General features: G+C 43.6%; 1 protein-coding gene across 11 annotated transcripts in view; it reads left to right on the plus strand.

The window, feature by feature from the left end:
* The window catches only part of RBFOX1 (RNA binding fox-1 homolog 1), a 440,264-nt gene that overhangs the window by 366,896 nt on the left and 59,936 nt on the right, over positions 1–13,432 (plus strand). For all 11 annotated transcript variants that reach the window (XM_064295558.1, XM_064295563.1, XM_064295566.1 and 8 more), the window contains one exon: positions 10,798–10,930. In XM_064295558.1, coding sequence (XP_064151628.1) covers positions 10,798–10,930 — 133 coding nt within the window. The remainder of the gene's footprint in view (positions 1–10,797; positions 10,931–13,432) is intronic.

The following is a 13,432-nucleotide window of genomic DNA, read 5'->3' on the forward strand; positions in this document are numbered from 1 at the left end:
GCTGTGTCAATTTCCTTGTGCCATGTCAATTTGCTGCAAGGTAATTAATCACTAATCACCCACCAAGCAGCAGGCCGAGGGACAATCCACAAACCATTTATTGTCTTTCCCCAAATAAATGGCATGCGCAGCCAGGAAGAAACACATCTTGCCTTTCATAATATTTTTATCGACACTTTTGCATGTTGTAATAGGGCTGCAGCAAACAAGCAGCTGCAGTTCCATGAAATATGAATATCAAAGAAACAAATGAGCGGAGATTTATAGGACATTGCATTTCTGTTATGTCAGTTTGGAGATTAAACCGAGCAAATGAACAGTGAAAAATTACTCTTCCATGTGGAGAATGGTGATTAGACTTGTACATTAATTAGAAATTTTTGTTTTCCTATTCAATGCATTCTAAATGAGGATGTCCTGTAAGGAACTGTTTGTCCAAAATGTAGATTTATTCACTTATAAACAGCGGTATTTAATATCAACATGCATTTGACGCCGAAACAAGAGTCAATCTCAGATGTGTGTTTCGGGGATAAATATATATGAAGATGAGAACCAGAGATTCCACAAATTAAGTGGCCATTTTGGTCCCTTTGTAAATGACCGAATGGATGAAGGAAACCCCCACCCCCACCCCAACACACACACACATAATTTTTTTCCAATTCCTGAAATTACTGAGTCAAAAAAAAAAAAAAAAATTGAAAGCCTTTCCATTTGGGTTTTGACCTAGAACTTAATATACTTCATATTGTTACTTTTTCCATTTAGTATTATTTAAAGATAGTGACCTTGTGGGCAAACTCTGTGTTTTAAACCAATTAGATGTACCTTTACTGGAGAATTTCTTTTTAAAGACTATATATATTTTTTAATTTGGAAAAAATAATCAGATTATTTGATTATTCCTTGTGATGTTTATCACACAATGCTCTGCCTTGGAAATTACCTGCTCTAGGAAGACTATTGCTGGCTGTTTATCTTGCCTCGGTGTGCCACCTATTATACCATTTCTTAATTTATGGTCAACTGCATGGATTAGGAGTTCTCCCCAAGGGGCCACCTACAAAGCCCGGAGTCTGCTCTTGACGGGGTGTGTGCATTCCCAGAATTATGTAAGTGAAGATTCTCTACCGTAAATCACCCACAGAACAATTCAGCTGCCAGTGAGCAGGAGCATGGCACAGCCTGAAAATCTCCTAAGGGTGGGGAGCTGTGTATTATGGCGCAAAAGGAGAGGGAGAGGGGGACAAAGAGAGAGTGCCTCACCCGTTCCAATGGCACACCTTTTGCAGGGCATCTGGCAATCTCATGCAAATTCAAGCCAGCGCACAAATGCAAAGAATAATTGCCCATTAAAGCGGTTGTATATTTTTATGGCTTTGATGCAGAATCTGCCCCCCCGTTGAGTTTTGCATCTGCTACTCTTAACATTTCTCCCAGCGCTCTAAAACTTTAATACGCAGTTTATAACCCGCAAGTATTTTCCACTGGTTTTGTGTTGCTTCTCTGGGGATCTCGGGCTGCTGAGATGATCCCATTTGTGTTTATTTTCTCAGGTAAGCACCACATTCGTAAAAGAGAGAGAGGTGGCAGACGCATGCTTGTCGCTGTAAATACATTGAATGCAGAGCTCTTGTAAGGCGGGAGGTGGGAGGTGCTGGCTTGGTCTTTGACAGGGAGGCAGGCCTCAAGCACTTGACACTGGTGAATTGCCCCTTTGGCTGGTTGATACACCCACACATTTTCTGTTTAAAAATATTGATGTGCCTTGGACGCATCTCGGTACGTCTCTTGTTACATCCCTAAAGCTTCCATTTCATTGAGTTTTGTGGTAAAGAACTCCTCATTCCCAAGAAGTGTGATGGTTGTTACTCTACTAAACACCCCCAAATAAGCCTTGTGTATAAATCTAGCTGAAGGATGGGAATGGGCGAGCTGGAATGTTGATGTGTCAACAAGATGCACAATTGGCATTTGCTCCAAAAGCTCTTGCCCTGTTTTCTTTGGGAGAAACTCATTTTTAGCTTATGAGCTAAATTCAATTTTCATTGCAGTGATACCAGATTTTTCACTTTGATTCATACTGGATAAGGTTTAAGAGGGATGGATCCTTCCCAGTATAATAAACCTCAGATTTTTCTGTCTCTTATGTTCCTCATATCAAGAACTAAGGATTTGTACCATTTCCACAAAATCAACCTATATCCTTATCATTGTTCCTCATTACCATATTTTTGCGCAAATAACGCTCACCTCCTAAGTTTGTTTGCCAACCGCTCCCTCCCCCACCATGAGGTATTTTCCTAAGCATGCTATGCTTTTTTTTTTTTTTTACAGCAACATGTGAAAAAAAATGGCACAGTGGCCTTAGGAAAATACCCTGAGAGGGGAGGGAGTGGTTGGCAAACATACGTAAAAGGTGCATATTATTTGTGTAAAAATACAGTAGTGGCCTGTTTGCATGGTTATTAACCTGACGTCCAACTAGAAAAAAATCAGACTTCAGTGTACTGGTTCAGAGATACCTATAATCTGGTATCTCTTCTTTCTAACGTTGTTCTTTAACTACCAGGAGGCGTTTTCAAAGATGGGGCAGAGTGAAGGGTTTATGACTTTTATTTAAGATTGATTTACTCCATTCCAGCGATGGAGAAGACGTTGCAAGTTTGCATGTGGCTTTCTGCATTGGATTTATTAAACATTTATTGCTCATGTACTGAATCCGAATGCCTGAGCTGGGGCATTGATAGATAGATGCCATGATAACTTCAAATAAATAAATAAAAGGTTAAGTGTCACGCCACAAAGCAAGCATATAATTAAGATGCTTTTTTTCTCTGTGGCTCAAGGATAAAGCCATTTTGGTCTTGTTTAGTCTGTATCTGAATCAGCTGGCCAGGTAATTGTTTCCAAAATACATTTAGCCATGTGCCAGTGTCTGTAAGCCAACACACCTGGTAGGCAAATAGAAAAAAAAAAAAAATCAGTTCCTTCCATCCCACATTGAGTCTAAAAGAAGCCTGGCAAACAGTTGTGTTTTCTTTGCCCTTAAAATTGTATGTATTGTCTTACTGGCATGAGAAGAGAGCTGTGCTGTCCTAAACCAGCCATAGGGGGAGAATTCCTCTAATGGAGAGGGGGAGTGCAGGAGGCATAGCTACAAACCAGGCAAGTCAGTGATTATAAGAATGGTTATTTTCTGCTGTTCCTTGTTGCAGGCATTTACTGTATTCAGGGACTGTGTGTTTCTGGGTTGCCGGAGAACATTGTCTGGGGCTGTGCGAGGCAGGATATGATGAACGCCTGTTAATAGGTCTTACCTGTCTGGGGGAAAAGTTTGGGTCCTGCTTTTCCCCAGAAAGAGAAACAGATCTTCAAACCCTGACGATCTGCTGCAACCACAGTGAATTTAATTGGCCTAGGACTCTAGTACAATAGATTTGTGCAAGCTGTCTGCCTTGTCATTGGAATCAAGCAAATTCCAAGTTCGTTTGCTATGCTGGGCCAGTGAAGTACCTAGCAGTATGTAAGTAGAAATTACCTTTCTGTGGGTCATGATCAAGATCCTGTTGAGTTGTCTGCATACTGTTTATCTGCAAGTACTGGGCGGGTCACTGCAGGTAGAGGACAGCACTAGGGAAGGTGCATAGTGGCGAGAAGGGGGCTCTGTGCCCTCAGAAGGAAGGAGCCCGACATTGGTTAACACCTTCAGGGTATCCAGGCCCGGCATTAGGACATTCTATGCCAAACATTCTTCTAACAATGAGCAGAACAGATGGAAATCACATCCAGGCAATAGTGAGAGTCCTTCTCCTTCATTCCTGTGTTTCAAGCTACTTGACTGCTCTTACCCTAGAGGAAGTTCATGGCAGCCTCTTCAAAAGGAGATGAAATATATATATATGTATATATATACACATAAATAAAGGTCGCTGGATGGCACAAGTGGTTTGGAATCAGCTGCTAACCCAAAAGTAGGCAGTTTGAACCCATCCAGTGGGATTGCAGAAGAAAGGTCTGGCAATCTGCTTCTGTAAAGATTAAAGCTGAGAAAACTCTACAGAGCAGTTCTACTCTTTAACACATGGGATCGCCAGCAACGGGTTTAGGTTTTTTAATATGTGTGTGTGTGTGTATATATATATGTGTGTATATATGTAAAATAAAAATGAAAATGCAGGCAGCAGAGAAGGAAAGAGGGATGGAAAGGAGGAAGAGAGGGAGGGAGGATCAGGAAAAGAAAGAAGTAAAGAGGGAAGGCAGTAAGGAAGGAAGGAAGGGAGAGGGAAGGAAATGAAGGAAGGGAGGGAATGAGAAAGAAGGAAGGGAAGAAAGGAGGAAGGAAAGAAGAGAAGGGAGATCAGAAATGCTCCTAATCCATGATAACTAACTAGAGACTTCCCAAAGGGGCCCTGCACCAGCTCTAGACCATCCCCAAGAAAGACACAGCCAAGCAAACCGCCCACCGGAAGACCTGGAATCTCTGGTACCTCTGGTCCAAAGCTTGACCTGCCAAACCTCCTTGTGCCTGAGGAAGGAAGGTGCTGTTTAAAATCAGAGCTGATTTATAGTCCTTCTTGTGTTCCTCTAAGAGATAAGAATCCCTCTAGTGTGCCTTGCTCCAGCCACCCAAGGAGTGTCCTGGTAAGACCTGTAAACACCTCATCCCGCACGGGCAAAGACATTTTCTCTTGGAACAGAATGGGTTGAAATGGAATTCTGGCTCTCCACTTCTAGCAGAACGTGCACCCCTTGCTCAGTGACTGAGCTCCTGTTTCATGTTGTATCTCAACATCTAAATCCTCCGAGAATTATTGTAAAACCCGCTTGTCGCTGAGCGGATCTAGTCTCCCTGACTCGGCACGGTGGCCAGTGATAACGAATGGGTCACATAATTAACCAGATTCCTCACACAGGCGGCCAGCTGCTCCGCCAGATTGTGAATTTTTCATTTTCTTTATTTTGAGATCCAGGGAGTTCCTGTGAAAACTTAATATTTGAACTGTGGCAAGAGAGGTCTGGAGTCAAACAATTCTCACTCATTTTCTCCCCCAGTCCTGACACAAGCATCTCACATCTCATTACTTCTGGGCTTTTAGGATATTAGGGTTTACCCACTTTCCCCATGAAGATTCACAGTTCTCCTCAAGTCCAAGCACATTTGCTGAAACACACCCAGGACACCTTGGTGCTAGAGGCTGGGAAGCCAAGAGTTAAATAAAACTGTACAATTTGTCTCTAACAACCATTAAAAATAAAGGTTACAAGTAACCCTTCTGGTCTCCTCAGACACAAATAGATGTAATCCTTCTGGTTTGCCTCTACAATGCCAACGTTTGCCCTCATCTGAAAGAAAGATGTGGTAGAATCCACCATTAAGCAGGCTAGCTGTTCACCATTCAAGAACACACACAGAATTCCAGATAATAGCTAATCAGTCTCTACTTCTTGTTCAAGTGTTCTGTTCCAGCCCACACAATTACATACCCATATCAAAACCAAACCCACTGCTGTCAAGTCGATTCTGACTCATAGTAACCCTATAGTACAGACTCAAACTGCCCCATAGGGTTTCCAAGGAGCCGCTGGTGGATTCCAGCTGCCAGCCTTTTGGTTAGCAGCCAAGCTCTTAACCACTGCACCACCAGGACTCCATAGGGTGGCACAAAACCAGGAATGGCTTCTGTGGGAAACTCCACAAGCTCCTCTGCCTTCCAACCCTGCTGCCCACCAAACCCAAACCAAACCAAACCCTTTGCTGTCAAGTCAATTCCGACTCATAGCGATCCCTGTAAGACAGAGTAGAAGCGCCCCCATAGGGTTTCCAAGGCTGTAATCTTTAAGGAAGCCAACTGCCACATCTTTCTCCAGCTGAGTGGCTGGTGGGTTAGAACCACTGACCTTTCAGTTAGCAGCCTAGTGCTTAACCACACACAAACATACAATGAGCATGAGTGAAAACCAAACCAAACCCACTGCCATCTAGTCCATTCTAATCCTGGCAATCCCATGTGTTACAGAGTAGGACTGTTCCAGGGGGGTTTCTTGGCTGTGGTCCTTTTTGTTGTTGCTGTTGACAGTATACGTAGCAGACCCTACATGAATTCAACAGTTTCTACAAGTACAATTCAGTGGCATTGATTACATTCTTCAAGTTGTGTGACCATTCTCACCCTCCTTTTCTGAGCTGTTCCTCCACCATTAACATAAACTCACCACCCCCTAAGTTTACTCTCTAACCTTTTGAGTTGTTGTTGTCCATTTGACCCCATATAAATAGATCTTAAAAGAGTACAGTGCTCAATGCTCAAGGCAAACATTCTTTACTAACTAAGTGAAACTTGTTTGGTTTAAAGAAGACTTCAGGGGATATTTTTGGTTTAAGGTTTAAAGATTATTGCAAGACAATGGTTTCAGGGGTTAGTTTTGGCTATAGTCTTAAGGGAAGCAGACTACCAAGCCTTTCTTCTGCCGTACCACTGGGTGGGTTCAAACCAGCAGCCTTTAGGTTAGCAGCCCAGCGCAAACCATTTGTGACACCCACGGACCATGGGTATAGGGTGTAAATCTTACTCCTTCAGGTTCACCCCTGTCCCTCAGGTAGCAAGCAGTGGCTCCCCTGGGATCTCTCATGCCTACTTTTATCTTTCTTTCCAAGGTCCTTTTAAGCCTATTGTGCCCCCTCCGGCCCTCACCTGAGTTGGTGCTTTAGTGTGAGTGGAAAGAGCTCTCTAGATAATGGGATGAGATACGGTTGAGTGCTTCTACTTGTGAAGACAATGGGAGGAGGGGACAAAGCCCATCTTGGCAGTTAGGATTTAGGATGGAGAAGTCTTTAACATAATATGAAGATCAAGCTCCTGGTAGTATTTCTGCTGTTTCTTGTCATGCCAAAGAAAGGTCTGTCTCCTTCCTAGCCTTGAGTCTCATCAAAAAATCAAACTGATTGCCGTCAAGTTGTTTCTAACTCGTGGCAACCTCATGAGTTACACAGTAATATTGCTCCATAAGGTTTTCTGGTCTATAATCTTCATGGGAGCAGCCCTGGTGGCTCAATGGTTAAACCCTCGAACCCACCAACTGCTCCAAGGGAGAGAGATGTGGCAGTCTGCTTCTGTAAAGATTACAGCCTTAGAAACTCTCTAGGACAGCCCTACTCTGTCCTACAGGGTCAATATGAGTTGGAATCAACTTGACAGCAATGAGTTTTTAATGAGAATCTTAATGAAAGCAGATCTCCAGGCCTTTCTTCCACATTGCCTCTGGATGGGTTCGAACTGCCAACCTTTTAGCTTAGTAGTCAAGCACAAACTATTTGCACCACCCAAGGACCATTAAGTCTTAATACAAATAGTTTGTTAAAACTCAGGACAGACAGAACAAAGGAGGGCTATGTTGTTGTTGTTATTGTTGTTAGGTGCCATCGAGTTGGTTCTGACCCATAGCAACCCTATGTACAAGAGAACAAAACACTGCCCAGTCCTGTGCCATCCTCACAATTGTTGTTATGCTTGAGCTCATTGTTGCAGCCACTGTGTCAATCCATCTCGTTGAAGGTCTTCTCTTTCAGTGACCCTCTATTTTACCAAGCATGATGTCCTTCTCCAGGGACTGATCCCTCCTGATAACATGTCCAGAATATGTGAGACCTAGTCTCACCATCCTTGCTTCTAAGGAGCATTCTGGTTGACTTCTTCCAAGACAGATTTGTTCTTTCTTTTGGCAGTCCATGGTATATTCAGTATTGTTTGCCAATACCACGGTTCAAAGGCATCAATTCTTCTTTGGTCTTCTTTATTCTTCGTCCAGCTTTCACATGAATAGGAGGCAACTGAAAACACCATGGCTTGGGTCAGGTACACCTTAGTCTTCAAGGTGACATCTTTGCTTCTCAGCACTTTAAAGAGGTCTTTTGCAGCAGATTTACCCAATGCAAAAAGGAGGGCTGTGGAGGGGAGAGAAAATCCATGCCACCCCAGTTCATACATTTGTCTGTCTCCTTCTCTCTGGAAATCCTCCAAGCTCCTGTTAGGTAAGCCAGGTGGAAAAGAAGATGGGGCAAGGAGAGAAGGTTTATTAAACAGCCTGCCAATATTTGACCTGACCACAGCCCACATCTTCATCCACTTTTCCATGTATTTAAGTTGTCCCCACATTCATCTGGTATGAAATAGTTAGAGACCTGGCAGTGGATAAAAGCATGGTGTTCTACTGAGCTGGGGAGGCATGGGAAGATGCAAAGATGAATCAGAGAAGAGAGCCCTCAAGGAACATGCAGCTGGACAGGAGAGAGAATGATGGAACAAATGACTAATTTTACTCTCCTCAAACCCAATGCCCTGTGAGAGGTTAGGTATCCTGCAATTTAGTAAAGAGTTCTTTGGGAAGCTAAGCTTAGGGTACTGAGTGAGCTAGGTTAGAGGGCTTTCTTTACTGTAGGACTTTCTGAACCATTAATATGGCTCTCCTGGGGCAGTGATTTCCCAAAAGCATCTTCTTAGAAAATGTAGTTTGGGAATGTTGCCTGCTGCTTAGTGGGGCAGGACAAGCCTGGTGAGCCTGGTAGTGTGACAGTCCTAGGAGGTTCAGAGGAGGGAGAGGCCCTTGAACACTGAAGTGGCTTAGTGAAAGCTTCATGGACTTGGTGAGTTGATACTTGGATGTATAGTGATGGGAAGAAGGATATCCCAGTTAGTTGTTGTTGGGAGCTGCCAAGTCAATTCCGACCCATGGCGACCCCATGTATTACAGAGTAGAACTGCCCCATAGGGTTTTCTAGGCTATAATCTTTACAGGAGCAGATCACCAGGTCTTTCTCCCACAAAGCCACTGGAAGGGTAGGAACCACTAACCTTCTGGGTAGTAGCCGAGTGCTTAACCACTGCACCACCAGGGGTCCTCATTCTAGATAGAGGCAACTAAATTAATCATCAGGGGTCTCAAGTGAGCATCAAACTTCATTCACCTCCGGTCCCCTTCAGAGAATTTTCCCCTAGGGAAGAAAACCCCGCCCACACTCTTTTCTTAAGAGTTGAGTTTCCAGTTTCTTCATTTGTAATTATAGTTATTGTAGTTTCTTTTAGCCCTGGTGGCACAGCGGTTAAGAGCCCAGCTGCTAGCTAAAAGGATGGCAGTTTGAATCCCAAGCTGCTCCTTGGAAACCCTATGGGGAAGTTCTACTCTGTCTTATAGGGTTGCTATGAGTCGCTGTTCAACGGCAGTGAGTTTTTATAGGGATGGAAGAAGCCCTTGTGGCGCAGTAGTTAAAGTGCTTAGCTGCTACCCAAATGGTTGGCGTTTTGAACTCACCACCCAGTCAAGATAATACAGCCTTGGAAATCCTATAGGGCAATTCTACTCTGTCCTAAAGGGTCACTATGAGTTGGAATAAACTCCACGACAGTGGGTTTTGGGTTTATAGGGATGGAAAGGAGCCCCAGCAGTGCAGTGGTTAAGCACCCAGCTGCTAACTGAATCAAGCCCACCAGCTGCTTTGAGGGAGAACAATGTGGCAGTCTGCTCCCACAAAGATTACAGCCTTAGAAACCCTGTGGGGCAGTTCTCCTGTGTCCTATAGGATCGCTGTGAGTCGAAATTGACTCAATGGCATTGGTTATAGGGGTGGAGTAGGGGACTTTGGGTGATAGTAATGATCTGTTTGCTGGGACATGAGTGGTTTGTACGCTTATGGTATATGCATATTTTTGCAGGAATATTGTACTTCAGTCAAAAATCTCAATGAGCAATATATGTACCTAAAGGAAAATGTGGGAAATAAATGAAAATGGGATGAGGGAAAAGCTATAAACAACTAACACTCATACAGTTCAGCCTAGAGATATAAACTATTTACATGTGGACAGTGCATGTATACACATATGGACACATGTGATGTGTGTTCATATGCCTACATACACATTAAAAAAAAACCCGTTGCCGTCAAGTCGATTCTGACTCATAGCGACCCTATAGGACAACTGAGAATACATTGCACATGTATTTTACAATCTCCTTTTTAAATATTTTTTTAAATTTAAGTGTTTGTCAGTGAGCTTTTTCTCCTGCCATTAAAAATTCTTCAGGAGAAAAATGTAGAGCAGAATCCAAATTCATGAAAAAAAGACAAGACTTACTGGTCTGAAAGACACTGGAGGAAACTCCCCGACTTTGGCCCCCGGACACTCTGCCAAGTCAGAACTGCAACCACTCCAGAAGCCCACTTTTCAGCCGAAGAGTAGACAGGCTTATAAAACAAGTAATAACACACATCATAACATGCTTCTTAGTTCAATCAAATATACAAGACCAAATGGGCAATATCTGCCCAAAAGCAAAACGAGAAGGCAGGAAGAGGCAGGAACTGGACCACTGGACAGGGGAACCCTATGCAGAAAGGGGGAGCTTCCTGACACAGTGCAGGGATTGCAACTAATGTCACAAAACAATTTGTGTATACATTTTTTAATGAGAAATTGAGCTGTAAACTTTCATCTAAGGCACAATTAAAAAATAGAAATTAATTAATTTTTTTTTTTTTTTAAAGAATCCTTTGTAAATGTTTGTCATTTACAATATTCTCTTGGGCGGAAGTACCTGGATTTTAACTAGACCATCCTCTCTGGAATGGGACCTTGGCCTCCACCCCGCTACACACTTTTAGACCTCAGACTCTAGGAAGGAGGCTAGGGGTGACCTCGGCCTGGGTCTTACAAGGAGAAGGGGTCCTGGGGGCGGGTACCTCCACAGCAGGTGTGCCTCTGACCAGTCTTACTCTGCTCTCCCTTCTCCCCACAGTGCCCGGCTTCCCGTATCCAGCTGCCACCGCGGCGGCAGCCTACCGAGGCGCACACCTGCGTGGCCGCGGTCGCACCGTGTACAACACCTTCCGGGCCGCTGCGCCCCCACCCCCCATCCCGGCCTATGGCGGGTAAGTGGACCAGCCTGGAGGGCCTTCCTGCGCAGCCCTCACCCTCCAGAGGCATGGAGCTGTTTGCGAGTGCATGCTGGTCTTGACACCCCCTCCCAGGACCGCCCCAGCACGTAGCCCCCCACACGCCTGGCGTGCAGCACCTTGCAAAAGAGTATTGAAAAATGAGTGTAATTTGTCCTGTCATGGTTGGTGCCTTTAAGCATTCTACATGTCACATGTTGTTATGTAAATTCTCTTTGAGACTGAATGCTGGAGAACAGAGAAATGGTTACAGCCAAAGTTGTATTTCTGATGATTGCAAACATCTGGTTATTAAGGAGGTTGGATCACATTTGCCCCCTGAATTCGTCCAGTGATTGAGGTTTTCATACATAAAAATCACTGGGGTCGCATTACTGCCCTCCCCAAAGACATCTTGTGCTGCAAAGTTTATGAACCTTTTGCTGAAAAGAGAAAGTTAGGCATTGTGTGCATCAAATACCAACACTCAACAGTTCAATGACATTGGAATAAAGGTTCTGTTTGGGTGGATTTTTCCAAAACAGCCTTTGTCTTCCTTTCCCCTCTGTGGGTAAATGTATATTAAGTGTTCCCTGTTGTTGGCTTGGTCCTTCTGTGCATGGACTCTGGTATTGCCAAGTGAATATCAAGACATATTGGCGAATGCCCCAAAAAGCTACTGGTGTGGTCAGCTGCACTCCTGAAACACCACTCTCTGTGCTTTGCTTTTAGGGATGGCAGTAGAACCTTCTGGCATCCCTGGGCATCCCTTTAAGGCAGTGGTCCTCTACCATGGTGACTGTGCCCCCAGGGGACATTTGCAATGTTTAGAGACATTTCTGAATGTCAAAACTAGGGGAGGTGCTACTGGCATCTAGTGAGTAGGGGCCAGGAACGCTGCTCAACATCCTACAATGTACAGGACAGCCCACACCAAAAAATGATCCAGCCCAAATGTCTGCAGCCCTGCTGTAAGGGAAACCCAGCTATGCCCAAGGTAGTCTGGTACAGAATGTCTCTGGTCAGTGACCAGCTTTCTGGTTAGTAGAAAGAATATGGCAGCATTTAAATCAGTGTGAAGGGGCTAAAGACCTACAATTCTTTTTTTTTGCTTTGTTGCTTATAAATCTTTTAGAAAACCTGAAATAGCCTAGATCATCTCTGTTATCCTGATGACAAAGGGAAACACTTTTTCCCTTTATTTATTCATATCTCACCCATTCCAAAACAGAGCAATTAAGCCATTTTAAAAATGCATATGGTAATGCAAAGTTAAGAATGTAAAGAGATGGAACTAGATGAAATCATCAGAAAGAAAATGGAAGAAAAGAAATCAGACAATATCCGCTGGCTTTCTTGTGTAGACCTTAGAGTTGGGTCAACTCTGAGCTGCTGAGTAGACAAAACACAATATTTTTAACCAAAAAGATAATGGATTCTAACAAACCAAGGAGGGACTAGCCCTAAATTTTCCCCATTCCCCCCAAATGCATCCGCATGTCCTGGGTGTTACGTATCTCATCATGGGATAGAAGGGACCCTCGAGAGTGTAGTTCAATCATTATCCCCAGTTACTCCATATCGAGCCCATTTCATAGATCAAGAAGTGCAGAAATAAAGATTTGTTATTCCCGAGGTCACATAATGAGTTATGAAGTGGGGGCGGGGGCAGGCAACAAGTTACCCTCTAGGCTCATGTAGTTACTAAAGGACGATTCATAAGCCTTAAATACAAAATTGCACATTCATACCACATTAGTTTATCTGAACACTGTTATCTCAGTAGATGGTAATTATAGCTCAGTGTATGTACCCTCAGTATCTCACTACTATATTGAAAAAAAAAAAAAAGTAAAGCAAAATTTTAAGGCTTATTCTCACATGAACAATTTATAAAACTCCCAGAATAGCACACCTTCTGTAAGATGGAAATTTGCTAACTCTGAATGGATGTGCTCTTTGCTGGGTATAACCATGCATAACTCACAAACGCCTCGTTCACCAGGGAGAGAATCAGGCATTTTCCACGCGGTGAAGCAATGTGTGTTAAAATGGATTTAATTTTAACATTCTAGCAAAATAACCCCAAAATGTTGGTTATGGTTGCAGATTGTGCCTCTTTGTTGACAACATTGACTGGAATGCTGAAACCACCCTTAGGAACAAGGTAGAATTCTCCAGAAGGGAGACAGTAGAAGGACAGAAAGGGAGGGGCGTGGAGCAGCCACCAGCATCTGTAAGAGCTAAGTGCCAGTTGGAAGGAAATTCAGCTAGTTGCCTAGGTGTTTGGCTGGGTTACAAACTACCTGAAGTGCCTTCTTACCCAATGAAAAAGTATGAGCCCAACATCTTAAACAGGGGCTTCCCTTTTCATTTGGATTGTTTGACATGGGCATTAGCTATAGCATTTTGGTCTTGGTTCTCTGGGTGGCTTTGGGCAAGATAGTCTGAATTTCATCAAGGGATTAATTTTGACATCTGTACAACTTCCCAGAGTTA

The sequence above is a fragment of the Loxodonta africana genome, chromosome 12, assembly GCF_030014295.1.
Source record: "Loxodonta africana isolate mLoxAfr1 chromosome 12, mLoxAfr1.hap2, whole genome shotgun sequence".
NCBI lineage: Eukaryota > Metazoa > Chordata > Mammalia > Proboscidea > Elephantidae > Loxodonta > Loxodonta africana.